Source organism: Portunus trituberculatus, chromosome 30 (assembly GCF_017591435.1).
Source record: "Portunus trituberculatus isolate SZX2019 chromosome 30, ASM1759143v1, whole genome shotgun sequence".
Lineage (NCBI taxonomy): Eukaryota > Metazoa > Arthropoda > Malacostraca > Decapoda > Portunidae > Portunus > Portunus trituberculatus.
In genome coordinates this window covers 3867153-3884969 of record NC_059284.1, presented here as the reverse complement: position 1 = coordinate 3884969, position 17817 = coordinate 3867153, and the positions used below count along the sequence as shown (strand labels likewise).

Here is a 17817-nt window from a genome sequence, read left to right as displayed (position 1 = left end):
AGACAGACAGACGGACAGGTGCCAGTGGTCTTATCTTGCCACCCTCCCCTGGCACCGCGAGGCACTCATTGTTGACACGCGCTATCAGTGGTGACTCTCAAGTTCCAGCGGCGCGTGTCTCCTGCAGGGTGTCGTGTCAAGGGTGTGGCTTATGGCGGGTGGGAAAAGGTGTGTGTGTGTGTGTGTGTGTGTGTGTGTGTGTAAAGAGTCTTTTTTTTGTATATTAATGGTGTGAAATTAGCGTCAAACTATCAAATAACAACAAAAACAACAACAACAACAACAGCAACACAGCCAAGTAACATTTTCACCACAAACTTAACAAAACTAAATCTAAAAAGTAAAAAAAAAAAAGAAATAGACACTCCATTATCATCACCGTCACCATTACCATCACCACCACCATCACTACCACCACGACCATCATCATCATCACCATTATTAGCTTGATATTAAATTCACTACTTTAATTATCACCATCACCACCATCATCGTCATTATTTGCTTCGTATTAAATTCACTACTTTTGTCATCACCACCACCACCATCATCACCACCATCATCATCACCACTGTTTATTACTGCGTAGTGTTTGTGGGTGCTTGGTGACCTCAGTAAAGTGACGCAGTGTTTTGACGAGCCACTGACCTCAGAACACCACAAAACTGCGCCATTGTTGGAAAAAAAAGTAAAAAGAAAAAAAAAAAAAGAAAAAGAAAAAAACCCAGCCACAATAAGAGAAGAAAAAAGAATCGTATCGTATCGTGTACCTTGAAACAATTGTCATCCTGAGCAGGTAAACATGGCATTAATTAGTCACCTTTACGTATCAGGACAGGTGAGCAATGCTGGTTGGGGAATATAGTAAACAAAGGAATACAACACCATCTAAATACAGTGTTGCGTGGAATTAAAGGGGTTTTGATTCTCCTTTAATGGGATTTGATTCTTTCTTAATGGTGTTCGATAGGAATACAACACCATCTAAATACAGTGTTGCGTGGTTTTGATTCTTCTTTAATGGAATTTGATTCTTTCTTAATGGTGTTCGATTCTTTGTTTTAAGGGATTGGATTGTTTCACGATGTTAGTTTTTTTTTTTTTATCTGATTGAGTGAAATGTGTCGGTGTAGTGTTTTGTTGCATTGTTTTTATTTTCCATTGTCATATCTGTTTATTGTATGTTTGTTCATTATTTACTGATGTTTATATTAGTTTATATTTACTCTATATTACTCTATCAACAAGACATCACTACTAAGCAATCACAAGGGAGCATAAACGAAGATCAAACACAACAGCTTAACCCCTTCAGTACCATGACGCGTTTCCATATTCACTCTGCTTACTATTTGGTGATTGTACACAGCTTCAGAAACTCATGTGGGGGATTAAAATAGTGAAGACTGTGGCCATTAATCTTCTGACCTCCATAGACTCTTCCTAATGTAAATGAAATGGTCTAATCACACACAAAACTCAAGGTAAAAGAATGCGTCCCAATACTGAAAGGGTTAAAATAGTGAAGACTGTGGCCATTAATCTTTTAACCTCCATAAACCCTTCCTAATGTAAATAAAATGGTCTAATCGTACATAAATCTCAAGGTAAACGAATGCGTCCCAATACTGAAGGGGTGAAGAGGCGAGGCTGCACCACACAAAAGGCGCATGACCAGGTGTTGTCACGTTCCCTCTGGTGTTTTTCTATTTACAGGTAATGATGACTCGGTGTTGTGGTTTGGCCATTGTGTAGCGGCAGGCGGACTTTGCTCCCAGTTAGACACAATTAAAGGGGTTTTGATTCTCCTTTAATGGGGTTCAATTCTTTCTTAATGATGTTCGATTTTTCTTTTTAAAGGGATTGGATTGCTTTACAGTGTTAGGTTTGTTTGTTTAGGTTTTTTATTTGATTTCTTGTATTGGGAGTGAGAGAGAGAGAGAGAGAGAGAGAGAGAGAGAGAGAGAGAGAGAGAGAGACGAAAACTTCACTGAAATTGTTTTTAAGTTTTTAAGTCTCTCTCTCTCTCTCTCTCTCTCTCTCTCTCTCTCTCTCTCTCTCTCTCTCTCAAGTGTTCGTGAAATGCAATCTGTTGACATTTGTGGTAATTGTTTTTCTTTTTCTTTGTCGTATTGCAAGTGTGTGTGTGTGTGTGTGTGTGTGTGTGTGTGTGTGTGTGTGTGTGTGTGTGTGTGTGTGTGTGTGTGTGTGTGTGTGTGTGTGTGTGTGTGCGTGTGTGTGTTAGTCGTTATTTTTCCCGATAACACTGCAGTTTTAAAAGTAACACCATTTTTCTCACCATTTTGTAATGTCACCACCACCACTCCTCTTATCACCACTAATGGGACGCTGGGTATTGTGCGGCGCTGCTGAGGGGGCGGGGCGGGACGGGGCGGGACGTGAATGGGGGTAAGGCACGGGGCAAGAGGAGGGCGAGAGGCTAAGAGCGCAGATTCGGGGCATTTCACCTGTGACCGCTGTGTACTGTGGTGTGGTGGTGGTGGTGGCGGTGGTGGTAGTGAAGTGCTCCTACCAAATCTCTTTCCAAGCTTGTAGTTTTTCACTTCATACTGCAAAGAACGCCCATCATGGTAAGAATGTTCTACCACGGTTTTCTTTTTTCATTTTTAAGCGTCGTTTTTAAGTATTCTGTATAGTTTTGGGATGTATCTACGCTGTTTGAAGGGTTTTTGTTGGAAATTCGCTAGTTTTGTATATTGTGAGGGGTGTTTTGGTGGTCCCAGTGACAGATTAACAAGATTCCAACACTATTAAGGGTAAGCAGGTTGTCAGAAAGCCGGGGAATATATGATACGCTCGTTTAATTTTTTGTCAAGAGTGTTTTTGTGGTCCAAGTGACAGATTAATAAGATTTCTACTGTATTAATAGGACGAACACTCTGGAAAACCCGGCTATATATGAGGTTTATTCATTTTCACTGCTGTTTTTACGGTTCCAGTGACAGATTAACAAGATATCTACATTATTAAGAGCAAGAACAGTGTTAGAAAGTCGGCTAACATACGAGGTAGTTTAAGTTATTTTCAAGGGTGTTTTTTTTACGGTTCTAGTGACAGATTAACAAAATTTCAACACTTTTAACCTCTTCAGTACTGGGACTCACATTTATCTTGAGTTTTGTGTACCATTAGACCATTGTATTGACATTAGGAAGGATCTATGGAGGTCAGAAGATTAATGGTCATAGTCTTCAGTATTTTAATCCCCCACATAAGTTTCTGAAGCTGTACCAAATCACTAAATACTCTTAGAAAACAATGAAGATGGAAACGCGTCATGGTACTGAAGGGGTTAAGAGTAAGAGGAGTGTATGGAAAAAACACTCTAATCGTTTGTGTTACTGCCAGAAATTTATAGAAACACGGAAAATAAAGCTCTGGGTCTGAAATAGATGAAAAAAGCAGTGAAGTGACGGTAAATTGATATACAAACTTAGAATAAGAGAACAATAACGAGAAATAATGAAAAACTATAATATTCTTCACTACAGCGCCGTGACTTCGCGGTGTGGGTGGTGGCGGTGGTGGTGATGGTGGTGGTGATGGTCTCGAGGTGTGGGGCGGCAAGAAAGGAAGCGAGACTGACTATAGAGGAGCGAGAGGAGGTGATGAGAAGATTGAATCGCTTTAACAGAGATGGCGCCCCGTGTACACCGCAGAAATTTACAAAGGATTCCAGTAAGTAGGATTAGAGAAGGATTTTAGGACTCCTGTAAGTAGGATTAGAGGAGGATTTTACGACTCCAGTAAGTAGGATTAGAGAAGGATTAAGGATTCCAATACGTAGAATTAGAGAAGGATTTTAGGACTCCAGTAAGTAGGATTAGAAATGGATTTAAGACTCCAGTAAGTAGGATTAGAGGAGGATTTTAGGACTCCAGTAAGTAGGATTAGAGAAGGGTTACGGATGCCAATACGTAGGATTAGAGAAGGATTTTAGGACTCCAATAAGTAGGATTACAGAAAAATTTTAGGACTCCAGTAAGTAGGATTAGAGAAGGATTAAGGATTCCAATACGTAGGATTAGAGAAGGATTTTAGGACTTCAGTAAGTAGGATTAGAGGAGGATATTAGGACTCCACTAAGTAGGATTACAGAAAGACTTTAGGACTCCAATAAGTAGGATTAAAAAAGGATTTAGGGACTCCAGTAAGTAGGATTACGGAAGGATTAAGGACTCAAGTAAGTAGGATTAGAGAAAGATTTTAGGACTCCAGTAAGTAGGATTAGAGAAGGATTTTAGGACTTCAGTAAGTAGGATTACAGAAGGATTAAAGACTCCAATAAGAAGGATTAGAGAAGGATTTTAGGGCTTCAGTAAATAGGATTAAAGATGGATTTTAGGACTTCAGTAAGTAGGATTACGAAGGATTAAGGACTCCAGTAAGTAGGACTAAGGAAAGATTTTAGGACTTCAGTAAATAGGATTAAAGATGGATTTTAGAACTCAAGTAAGTAGGATTAGAAAAGGATTTAGGAACTCCAGTAAGTACGATTAGAGAAGGATTTTAGGAACTCCAATAAGTAGGATTAGAAAAGGATTTTAGGAACTCCAGTAAGTAGGATTAGAAAAGGGTTTAGGAACTCCAGTAAGTAGGATTAGAGAAGGATTTAGGGACTCCAGTAAGTAGGATTAGGAAAGGATTTAAGACTCCAGTAAGTAGGATTAGAGAAGGATTTTAAGGATTCCAATACGTAGGATTAGAGAAGGATTTTAGGAACTCCAGTAGTAGGATTAGAGAATTAAAACCCACTACAATAACCTAACTTCTTCCAACCCCCAGAGCCCATACCACCCCTGCCCAACTCCTTCACCACAGAGCTGGAGGTGACACACAAGGAGGAGGGCAAGATGAAGGTGGTGTATGGAGCTGAGGCCTTCGATGGGATACTCAACAAAGGAGTCCTGCGATACGAACTGAGTAAGAGAGAGAGAGAGAGAGAGAGAGAGAGAGAGAGAGAGAGAGAGAGAGAGAGAGAGAGATTTTGTTTTTTCACTATTCATTTATTTCATCTTTTTATTCATTTTCTAATTTTTTTTTTTAGTTATTTGTCTATTTATATTTCGTGTTTTGGTTGATTTTCATTGATTTAGTTTTTATTTTTCATTTATTCATTCGTTTCATCTTTTTATTCATTTTCTTTTTTTTTTCTCATTCTTATTTCATCTTTCCGTTCATTCATTTAATCTATCTTTTATTAATCGTTTACTTTTTCTCATTTTTTTTTAGTTTTTTTTTACTTAATTATTATTTTTTTTTTTTTCATTCCTTTACGTATTTCATCTTTCCATTCATTTGTTTATCTTTTCATTACTCCATTCCATCTTTTTATTCATTTTCTTATCTTTTTTCCTATTTATTTACCTATTTTTTTCTTTCCATTCATTTATTCCACCTTTCCACTTACAATATATTTCACCTTTATCACCTTTTCACCTTTCATTCATTCCTGCGCTTTCTTTTCCCTAACAGATGAGGGCATTATCTTAACTCGACCGTATGACAACCAGGAGATCATTCACTACAACTTGGTGAACAACGAGTCACTCATCATCACCACAGACACCACCTGCGAGGACGAGGGACAAGGCAACTGTGATCCGAGTGAGTGTATGGCAAGCTGGCAATCTGGTGACCTCACGTTTGGGTTTGAGTGGGTGGGCTCTTGGTGGCTGTAGCTGTGGTAGAGTTCGATGCTTGTTGTGTTGGTTGGCAGAATTTGTTGTCAGAATTTGTATTTTGGTAGTGTTAGTTGTCAGAATTGGTTGCCAGAATTGGGGTATTTTGGTAATGTTTTGGTAGCGTTGGTTGTTAGAATTGTAGTATTTTGTATAAGGAAGAGTATGGTAGTGGTGTGTGTGTGTGTGTGTGTGTGTGTGTGTGTGTGTGTGTGTGTGTGTGTGTGTGTGTGTGTGTGTGCTGAGAAGAGCTGAGTTATCACGTGGAACCGTCTCATGTGTGTTGTGGTCCTGTGTTTCTCCCAGTCACTTTAGCAGAGTCTTGTAAGCTCAGCAGACCAGACAGGAAAGGGTGTGTGGACTTAAAATAGACTAACATTGCATAGTATTTAGTATTAACGTTACTTAGCTGTACTGTAGTGTGTGTTGACTGGTGACTGAGGGATCTGACTTAAAATGGAGTAAATTTGTAGAGCATTTAGCATTTCCATAACGTTAATAAGCTGTAATGTGTGTTGACTGGTGACTGGGGGAAGGGTCTGACTTGAAATGGAGTAAATCTGTATATCTTAGCATTAACACAAATAAGCTGTCGTGTGTGTTGCCTGGTGACTGAGGGAAGGGCTTATCACCACATCTGCCCACAGAGAAGAGCTGCAGGGCTGAATCTGTGAAGGCAATGCAGAAGGAGATGAAGGACATTTTTGGCCTGGGCCCGGCGAATGGTCAAACTGGTTACTACGGGATCAATGGCATCCTCCGGTGGCCACTGTCGCAGAGTTACGTGTACCGCGGCAACATGCAGTGCCGCGGCATGGTGTGTGACATGTTTGAGATATGCATGCAGAGTGAGGGCAGCACGGCGCTTATCACATACTACTGGTCATGTACGTGGCGGAGTGAGAGTGTAGAGTGAGAGTAACAAGCCAGTCAATTGTGTCTCTAATGCTTTTTTTCTTTATTCATATCATGTGGGGTTTTCACGGGAATTTCTGGGGTAAAGGGGATACTTTTTGGGGTACCTCTATTCTAGCCCACCCGCTAGGAAACTATTGCGTCCTGAGTGAGGAAGCCCAACCTACACTCGGACCGTGGACAGGATTCGAACCCGTGCGCTTGGAGACCCCTCGGACCCCTAAGCACGCATGGTTCCACTGTACCACGGCGGCCCTTCTCAGCCTTAGTGTTGTGCTGGTTTACAGTTACATGTTGGAAGTTGCTGCCACTACTGTAGTTCGTATTTAATCCCTTCAGTACTGGGACGCATTTTTATCGTGAGTTTTGGTACGATTAGACCATTGCATTGACATTAGAAAGGGTCTATTGAGGTCAGAAGATTAATGGCCACAGTCTTCACTATTTTAATCCGCCACATGAGTTCCTGAAGCTGTATAAAATCATCAAATAATAAGCAGAGTGAAAATGGAAACGTGTCCGGGTACTGAAGGGGTTAATTTACTACTTCGTGTTGATTTGTCTCTTTTCGTTTTGTCCTTAAAAGAAATTGAGTGTTCTTTTCACTTCTTCATACTACCTCATTCCCTGTGTGTAGTAGGATCAGCCGCTTCAGTTAACTTCTTCCATCCGTCTCCACTCATTGTGTCCTTTTGTTGCAGTCCACTTCTTCATGTTTCCTCAATACATAACACCTTTACCCACAGTCCACTCTTCCTCCACAATGTCTGCAGCCTTATCTATGTCACTGTTGGTTCTTGCAGTGCCGGATTGGACGGTGGACAGCAACAAGGAGCAGGTGCCGCTGGTCATCGAGGTGACATCCACGGACAAGCTGAGCCGTACTTCACTCGAGCCGTCAAGCAGCGATATGACTTTTACGAGTTTTACAGCAACATCCGGCCCGACGTGTCCAGGCTGGAGGTGAGGAGAGTGGCTCAGTGACTCGCTGTGCTAAATGTCCGGCACAGCAATGATCACCAAGCTTTTCTGTGGCTCTCTGATTACAGTGTAGCGCGCCACAAGCCTGCACCACTTAGGGTTACAATGCATTCCAGCTTAGTTATTGCTTTTAATATGATAATGATGTTAGATAAAATAAAACACCTGAGATTATACTTTATCGATATAGGATTTGCTAATGCTTTCCTGCTTTCTATTTGATGCATTCATATTTCTTATTCTCAAACTCCCTTGGGCTTCCTGATATTGGGAGCCGTTGTGGTGAAAGCTTACTTGATATACTTGTACAGAAAGCATTAAGTCCTTTATCTTCAACATCCAGTCACTAATCTCTCCACTACATAGAACCTTTACATTCACTGAGGCTCCCTAACCACTCACCCCTTCATGAACAGAAAGCATTAAATCCCATATCTTCAACATCTAAGCATTAATACCTACACTACTTGAAACCTTTACATTCACTAGAACCCCTTAAACACTCACCTCTTCGTCTCTTTTATGGAGACTACAATTCAAGTGAGCCTTTTTATTCTAATATTCATTTTTTTTGCCGTTGGTAGTTCTCCCTCTTACATAAAAAGAAAAAAAAAAGAATAAAGAAAGCATTAAATCCCATATCTTCCACATCTCCTTACACTACATTAAACCTTTACATTCGCCAGCGCTCCCTAATCACTGACCTTCCCGGCAGCCTCCAGCAGACGTGTACTGCAAACGACGCAAGAGTGATGTAGAGCCTCCCAAGAACCCTCGCTTCTTCTCCTACAGCTCCGAGACAGTGTTCCCCATCACACTCAGCCTGCCCATTGGAGACGGCCAGACTGGAGACTTTGAGTTCACCACCGCCTTCACCCATGATGTCAGAACCTGATACTTATAATTTTTTTTTATTTATACCATGTGGGCTTTTCACGGGAATGTATGGGTTAAAGGGGATACTTTTTGTGGTACCTCCTATCTCAAAGCCCACCCACTAGGAAACTGTTGCCCCGAGTGAGGAAGCCCATCCTACACTCGGACCGTGAACAGGATTCGAACTCATATGCTTGGAGACCCCTCGGACCCCAAAGCACGCATGGTTCCACTGTACCACGGCGGCCTCCCACTTCTTGCTATCCTTGAGCTTTATAGTAAATAAGTATATAAATACTCATATAAACTCTCAGAACTAAGAAAAACCAAGAAAACGCTCAAATTATCTTAAAAACTATCACTTAACCTCCCTCTCTGGTCTCCTTTCCTTGCAGGGTTACACGGATACATGAAACAACACTTAAGTAAACACAAGTAAAGTTAACACACAGAAGTAAGCATAACACCCCAAAATCCCTTGAAAACTGACACTTCTTATACTAACCTTCTCTCTCCTTGGTCTTTTCCCTGCAGGGTTACACGAATACATGAAACAAACACACTAAGTAAACATGAATAAGCATAACGCACAGAAGTAAGCATGATACCCCAAACCCCCTATCAAAACTGCTTCTTCTCACGTAACCTCCCTCTCTGGTCTCCTTTCTGCAGGGTTACAATGAATGAATGAAACCACACACAAACTCCCTATGAAAACTGCCACTTCACACTTAACCTCCCTCTATGGCCTCTCTGCAGGGTTACTACGACTGGGACTCGAAGATTGTGATGCAAGATTACGTGCCTTGGTACATCTTGGGACAGGAGTACCGCTATGAGCTGGAGACGAAAATGGTGCAGGAGTTTAACCAAGGTACTATAGTGTGGCTGTGTTGCTGTGATGTTGTTTTGTGAGTCTTTTTGGGGATGTCTTTGGAGTGTTTTGGGTGTTTTGGGTGTTCATAGTGGCCCCACAACCAATGCTAATGCACCTTACTGGGATTAATTATCGTTTCGGCAGGTGTCTTTTTTTGAAGAGAGGAGGACTGGCCAAGGGCAACTAAATATAAAGAAAAAAGGCCCACTCAGTCTCCAGTCTCCTTATAAAGCCGACAGAAATAGCCAAAGGACAGGGACAAATGTCTTGAAACCTCCCTCTTGAATGAAGTCAAGTCATAGGAGTTTATCAGAGAAAGGCATGAAAGACTGAGAGTACTGATTAACTCTTGCGTTAGAGAGTTGGACAGACTAGGGGTGAGAGGAAGAAGAAAGCCTTGTGCAGTGAGGGTGGAGGACAGGCATGCAGTTAGCGAGATCCACTGTCCCCAGGAAATTTTAATCCAATGAGTTTCTGAAGCTATGTAAAGTCACTAAACAATAAGTAGAATGAATATTGAAAGGTGTCATTCTACTGAAGGGGTTAACTCTGCATTCTGCCCCCACCAGGCCTGACCTACTTCTTGTACCGTCACTTGGGCACCTGCGACATCCATCCCATTGAGAACATCACCTCTGCCGGGGACGTGGTGGTCAGTAAGAACGGCACTGTCTCCCTGCAGCCGCCCTGGATGTTTGAGGATTTAGACGGGCCGTGGCAGTACAATGGCATAGTGAGCTCATGTCCATTTCCACCTTGATTTCTACACAAGTGATTTCAATACATAACGCCCGTATTCAGAAGTGCCTTCCCCTCTCACTACGACAGTTTTCCAAGGCCTCAGAGATAAGTAACCGGGTTTCCGAGACAGTTTTTCTTTCAGTAAACGAGAAATCTTGTCAGTGCATCACCAGAGGCATAAAAACACCCTTAAAAACGCTTTATTCTCTCACTGCAACACTTTTCTAAGGCCACAGAGACAGCTAACCGGGTTTCAAGACAGTTTTTCCTTTCAATATACGAGAAATCATGCCAGTCCTCACCAGATGCATAAAAATGTTCTTAAAATCACGAATATCTTTAATTGGAGCCTTTGGAAAGTAGTTACGCCTTGCCTTCTCACTACGACAATTTTTTCCAAGGCCACAGAGACAACTAGCAAGGTTTTCAAGACATTTCCTCCTTTCAATAAACTAGAAATCTTGCCAATCCACTCACGAGTATCTTTAACTGGAGCCTTTGGAAAGCAGTGGTGATGAGAGAGCAAAGCGTTTCAGAATACGGTCCTTGTATCCTATTTTGGGTCACTCTGGATTTTTCTTCAGGGATTGGCGCCTCAGTGGGTCTTTTTATTTCTCCCTTTTTCTTGTCCAGTCACCGCTTTTTCTACACCTTCATGATTTCAACACTCGTACCCTTCCGGTTTTTTGGCCTTTTTTTCAGGGATTGGTATCAGTGGATCTTTTTATTTCTCCCTTTTCTTACCCTGTCCAGTGCCTTTTCTTCACCTTCATGATTTCAACACTCTTATTCTCGTGTTTTGGATTATCACTCTCGGTTTTCTCTTTAGGCATTGGTATCTAAGTATTTTTTTCCTCCCTTTCCTCCCTTTCCTTGTCCCAGCCACTGCCTTCCCTACACTTATGATTTCAACACTCTTATCCTTCCATTTTGACTTTTTTCTGAGAGGGCCTTTTTTCTCTTCCTTTTATTGCCGTAGTCAGTGTCCTGTACATAACTACTGCTTTGAAAATAACTGCCTCTTGTTTATTTTTATTTATTTTCCCAGCACATGATGAGGGGCGTGGATGCTGACGTGTGGGTTGGCCAGAAGAACCTCCTCGGCTTCTTACTCCACGAGAATTACGTTGAATACTATGCCTCGGTAAGTCCATGCGTAGGTTCGAATCCCACCACGTGCTGTCTTGAAACTTTGCCATTTGTCGAGTGGTTTAAGTTACCTACACGTCACCTTGGTACCCAGGTTCTTGGTGGTTCTAGTTGGAGGTGTACTTGCCTTATACCAAAGATGCACTTGGGTGGTGATATGGGCCCTAAGATGGGTACCTCTATAGATTAAACTACCTGCGCTGCTAATGGGTGGAAGATGGACAGCGCTTCCCATACATACTCTTCAGGTAGACCTACAGGCGCTATAGACCATAACATAAAAACGGCTTGAGTCTTCACTACATTAATCCCCCCACACAAATTTCTGAGGCTGTATAAAATCACCAAATAGTCACCAGAATGAATATGGAAACGAGCCTTGGTACTGAAGGGGTAAAACACAGTGATGGATGAGTTACAATTGTCGACAGCCGCTGGTGATTGATGAGCCGATCTTCATGGTGGGGCAAGGCGAGGCAGTAAGGAGGTCTGTGGCGCCGGAGGTTCACGTGACACCTGGGGATCTTACACCTGGGGATCTGGTTGCCCTGGATAAAGTCCCTATGAAGCTGGAACGGTACCTTAACATTGTGAGTGTGAAGTGTAACGTGTGTGTGTGTGTGTGTGTGTGTGTGTGTGTGTGTGTGTGTGTGTGTGTGTGTGTGTGTGTGTGTGTGTGTGTGTGTGTGTGTGTGTGTCCTTCCTGGTTATGATAAAAGATTGATTATAACATTTCAGTATTGCCGGCTATGAAATGGTGACTAGTTCCACATCGCGGGTTACCAGTGATGTTTTATATAAGTTGTTGATGGAAACTTTTCACTAAAGGTTCTTGGTGATATTGAATATAAAACCTAGTGAATTTTTTTGATGTGGTGGTGATGACAACCGTTCACCAAGTGTTGCTGGTGATTGGCAGTGTAACAACCCAGTGAAATATTTATAAGGTGGTGATGGCAATTGTTCACCAAGGGCTGCTGGTGATGCACATTGTAACACTAGTGAAATATTTTAAAAGTGATGACAACTTAACATTTCACTAAGTGTTCTTGGTGAGGCAGTGTCACAACTTTTTCAAGACATTTACCTCTTTCTTTCGGCTGACTGTTGACCTGTAAGGGGACTGGCAATTAAGTAGGCCTATTGTTTTTATATTTTAGTTCCTCTTTCCCTCTTCCATAGAAAAAAAAGTGAAATGTTTATAAAATGGTGCTGGCAACTGTTTCACCAAAAGCTGCTGGTGATGCACAGTGTAACAAGTTAACGTCTTCCTCCTCCATAGGTTGCAGGAAAGCCTCATTACATCAACAACTTCTTCGACTACCAGAGCCAGCCGCCCTACACCCAGTCCATCGATATCTCCCCCTGCTACCCTGCCGACGCCAAGGTAGGCAGGGTTAATGGCCACAGTCTTCACTATTTCAGTCCCCACATGAGTTTCTGAAGCTGTATAAAGTCACCAAACAGTAAGCAGAGTGAATATGGAAACACGTCATGGTACTGAAGGGGTTAACACAAGATCTGGCAAAACAATGTAAAATAAGGTGTTTTAAAATTATATTTAACCTCTTCAGTAATGGGACGCATTTTTACCTTGAGATTTGTGTACGATTAGACCATATTAATGACATTAGGAAGGGTCTATGGAGGTCAGGAGATTAATAGCCAGAGTCTTCACTATTTTAACCCCCACATAGCTATCTCAAGCTGTATAAAATCACTAAATAGTAAGCAGAATGAATATGGAAACACGTCATGGTACTGAAGGGGTAAAGACGTATAATCCTCATGGGCCGGCTAACTAACCACCTTCTCCTGCCCTACAGATGCGACACTTCCTACTGGAGCTTCCCCCGGACAGCCTGAAGCAAGTGAAGGGACTGGAGGACAACTTGCTTCACGCCGCACAGATGGCCATGTCAGAGGTGGCTGTGATCTCCCCGCTCAGGATAAACAGAGAAATGGTGCGGACTTACCAGAGAGAGAGAGAGAGAGAGAGAGAGAGAGAGAGAGAGAGAGAGAGAGAGAGAGAGAGAGAGAGAGAGAGAGAGAGAGAGAGAGAGAGAGAGAGAGAGAGAGAGAGAGAGAGAGAGAGAGAGAGAGAGAGAGAGAGAGAGAGAGAGAGAGAGAGAGAGAGAGAGAGAGAGAGAGAGAGAGAGAGAGAGAGAGAGAGAGAGAGAGAGAGAGAGAGAGAGAGAGAGAGAGAGAGAGAGAGAGAGAGAGAGAGAGAGAGAGAGAGAGAGAGAGAGAGAGAGAGAGAGAGAGAGAGAGAGAGAGAGAGAGAGAGAGAGAGAGAGAGAGAGAGAGAGAGAGAGAGAGAGAGAGAGAGAGAGAGAGAGAGAGAGAGAGAGAGAGAGAGAGAGAGAGAGAGAGAGAGAGAGAGAGAGAGAGAGAGAGAGAGAGAGAGAGAGAGAGAGAGAGAGAGAGAGAGAGAGAGAGAGAGAGAGAGAGAGAGAGAGAGAGAGAGAGAGAGAGAGAGAGAGAGAGAGAGAGAGAGAGAGAGAGAGAGAGAGAGAGAGAGAGAGAGAGAGAGAGAGAGAGAGAGAGAGATAGAGAGAGAGAAATGAGAAGAGAGAGAGAGAGAGAGAGAGAGAGAGAGAGAGAGAGAGAGAGAGAGATTAGAGAGAGAGAGAGAGAGAGAGAGAGAGAGAGAGAGAGAGAGAGAGAGAGAGAGAGAGAGAGAGAGAGAGAGAGAGAGAGAGAGAATAAAACGTAGATGATTATGGCTGGAAAGTACTAGTAGTTGATTAACAGTGTGTGTGTGTGTGTGTGTGTGTGTGTGTGTGTGTGTGTGTGGCTGGAAAGTACTAGTAGTTGTGTGTGTGTGTGTGTGTGTGTGTGTGTGTGTGTGAGGCTTTTCTTCCCTCCTCACACGTTCGTCCTCACCACACACACACACACACACACACACACACACACACGTACTAATATAAACATCGCCTTCCTGTACTGTTTGTTTCATAGTGTGGTGGATAAGACGTGGTGATTTCCCTCCCACTTCACCACACTTCACTTTTATCAATCTGTCACTAACCTTCACCACAATCCGCTTCACTACTGTCTTTATTACCACATCACTCACCACACATCACCACACTCCCCCTCACCACACCATCACCACTGTCTTAATCACCACACTTCCCTTCACCATACATCACCACAGAACCCGTCACCACATCACCACACATCACCACACCACACTATCACCACAGCCTCACCACACTTTATTACAATTCCCTTCACCTCAGTTCACCACAGTCCGTCTCACCAAACAGCTGGATGTGAGGGACGACAAGATCTTCATTCTGTTCACCATCCTGCCGCTGCCCACCACTGTAGGAGACGCAGTAGGAGCCATGCAGGAGAGTGATCTGGACACGGCCGCCCACCTTATCACCTCGGCCGTGGACAACTCTAAGCTGATGATTATCGTATATCTGGAAGGCGTCATATCGTCAATGGAGGTGAGATGTGTGTGTTGAACCGTACTCCAAGATATTTGATCAGTTTCGCCTTTTCCAGAGTAGTGAGTGAATAAAAAGGTTCATTTATTTGCCATTCCCCTTGCAGAGTTAGTCAAAATAGAAGGATAAATGTCTTGAAATCTCCCTCTTAACCACTTCAGTACTGGGACACATTTTTATTTTGTGATTTGTGTGCGATTAGGCCATTTTATTGGACATTAGGAAGGATCTATGGAGGACCAGAAGATTAATAGCCACAGTCTTCACTATTCTAACCTCTTCAGTACTGGGACACATTCTTACCTTGAGATTAGTGTACCATTAGACCATTTTATTGACATTGGGAAGGGTCTATGGAGGTCAGAAGATTAATGGCCACTGTCCTCACTATTTCAATCCCCGTGAAGCTGTACAAAGTCACCAAATAGTAAGCAGAATGAATATAGAAACGCGTCATGGTACTGAATGGGTTAATATCCCTCTCTTCCCCCCTCCAGCCCGTGTACATCCCGCTGCTGGCCCGCTCAATCAAGGAGGTGACTAGGAACGTGGACAATTCATACGTTATTACCACGGACAAGGGCTACAGTTCAGGTGAGTGTCCGCGCCGCTGTCTCCACCTCGTAAGCTTCACATGTTGGCCTGGAAAGTTATTGAGGCTACCATGGACTTGCCTTCAGTACTGGAACACATATTTACCTTGAGATTTATGTACGATTAGCCCATTTTTTTTACATTAGGAAGGTTCTGTGGAGGTCAGAAGGTAAATGGCCTGAGTCATCACTAGTTTAATCCCACACATGAGTTTCTGAAGCTGTGTAAAATCACCAAATAGTCACCAGAATGAATAGGAAAACGCGTCATGGTACTGAAGGGATTAAAAGTCAAGTCATAGAAGGAAGAAACACAGAGCTAGGCAGGAGAAGTTCCAGATTTGTAACGAGTATGTCTGTTGCAGGAGACATGGCTGGCCTGGCTTTTGGGATGTTGATACTGGCTGCCCTGGTGGGTGTGGGGATAGGGGTGGCCTTGAATGGAAAGTCAGAAGGTAAAGGGGGCCTGCCAAGAGTCAACCTGGCCCGTAAGTCACCTCTAACAGCTGCGAACTCCATTAGTATCGCTTCAGACATGACTGCTTCTGATATTTAGTGTTAAGTGAGGTGGGTGGAGTGCTGGTGTGTGTTGGGGATTGTTGCTGGGTGTTGGTGGGTGTTGAGAAGTGTTGGTGTGGTGTTGGTGGGGTTTTGGTGGGTATTGTAGTGTTGTAGTGTTGTGAAGTGACCAGCATGTGTCCAGAAGCCTTAAATGGGTCAACACAAACTACTGTAGCTCTGAAATGTTGTTATGTATTCCCCACTGCATGTTTTCTATTTATGTATCACTGTATAATTGAAATGTGTAGTGGTGTAGTGCATCTCTCTCTCTCTCTCTCTCTCTCTCTCTCTCTCTCTCTCTCTCTCTCTCTCTCTCTCTCTCTCTCTCTCTCTCTCTCTCTCTCTCTCTGAATGCTCTAGATTAATTTTGTGTTACATGCAAAGAGAAAAAAATGTAAAGTCGACATTGAAATAAAAGATTACCATTAACTGCGTGTGTGTGTGTGTGTGTGTGTGTGTGTGTGTGTGTGTGTGTGTAGGGGTGTGTAGCGGCTGACAGCTTAAGATCAGTGTAACAAATGGCCCTCCTGTAGTTGTGAATGAAGCAATACTAACATTATCTCACATGAGGTTCCTTGGTTCGCCCTCCACGAGTCCTGAGTGATGGCGCTGCACTGAATGACGCGGGAGGAAGTCAAGAATAGAGAAAGTGAATAAGTGACGTGTTAAAAGCAAGTGTGCGTCGATTCGTTAATGTAAGAATGGTGGCAGACAAGAGTGCATGTGTCAGAGCCCGTGGGAGTGCTAGCGAGGCCGTGACAAAGAAAATGGGTTGTAAATACTGGTTATCGAGCGCAGTTGTAGTAAATAAGGGCATTACATAGACGCTTTCACCAATACACTATACCAATGACGTCACAAACCAGAGATATGCTCGTTTATTTTATTTATTTATTTATTTATTTTTTTTACATTTTACAGCTTACCTACTTCCTTCACAAACCAGATATGTTCGTCTCCTTTATTTTATTTATTTTCTTTTACAATTTATATCTTATCCTATTTTTCCCTTTTTTTCTTCTTTTCTCTCCTTTTTCATTTTTATCGCTTTCCATCAGTTTTTTTTTCGTTTTTTAATATCTTTTTTGTTTACATTTTACAACTTATCCTATTTTTCCTACTTTTCTCTCCCTTTTTTCTATTTCTCATCGCTTTCTTTATGGAAGAGGAGAAAAAACAAGCTAAGGGCAACATAAAACTAGAAAAGAAGACCCACTTAGTTGCCAGTCCCCTTGCAGATCTGAGTTAGCCAAATGGATAAATGTCTTCAAAACGCCCTCTTCAATTTCTTTTTTTTCTATGAGAGAGAAAAAAAAAACAAGCTAAGGGCAACATAAAACTAGAAAAGAATAAGACCCACTTAGTTGCCAGTCCCCTTGCAGGTCTGAGTAAGCCAAAAGAAATGGATAAATGTCTTCAAAACGCCCTCTTCAATTTTTTTTTCTATGGGAGAGAAAAAAAAACTAGCTAAAGGCAACATAAAACTAGAAAAGAAGAAGACCCACTTAGTTGCCAGTCCCCTTGCTGGTCTGAGTTAGCCAAAAGAAATGGATAAATGTCTTGAAACCTCCCTCTTAATACATTGTTCATTGCTTTATAGTCAATCCTGTAACTTTACGATGCTTGTCTGACCACTGCTTAAAGATTGCAAACCAGTGTTCAGTGTGTGTGTGTGTGTGTGTGTGTGTGTGTGTGTGTTTGTATCGTAATGTTCTAAGTATTTCTGAAGTCCGTGTGGCATTATTGGTGTTGGTGGTGTTTGTGTTACATTAGAGGTGTATTGATGATGTTACGGCTATGTATTCCTTGCTTTCTGTGTTAACTTGCGTCACAAACTCAGAGAAATTACGCACTTACACTGACACTCGGTAGAAACTCTCCACAAAACTGGTAGCGCTAAAAAAGAAACAGAGAGAGAGAGAGAGAGAGAGAGAGAGAGAGAGAGAGAAACTGAAAAA

The 17817-nt window shown here is 42.4% G+C and overlaps 1 protein-coding gene across 1 annotated transcript; it reads left to right on the top strand.

The window, feature by feature from the left end:
- Nucleotides 1-2440: 2440 nt before the first annotated feature.
- Nucleotides 2441-16289, top strand: LOC123510730. Its single transcript, XM_045266065.1, is given in 17 exon segments — nucleotides 2441-2591; nucleotides 3513-3699; nucleotides 4807-4944; nucleotides 5497-5628; nucleotides 6350-6589; nucleotides 7421-7495; nucleotides 7498-7580; nucleotides 8314-8481; nucleotides 9234-9348; nucleotides 9921-10084; nucleotides 11141-11236; nucleotides 11673-11831; nucleotides 12524-12628; nucleotides 13068-13205; nucleotides 14517-14705; nucleotides 15203-15299; nucleotides 15664-16289. Coding segments are annotated over 17 exon segments (2280 nt in total). The 5' UTR covers nucleotides 2441-2588; the 3' UTR covers nucleotides 15855-16289.
- Nucleotides 16290-17817: the final 1528 nt, after the last annotated feature.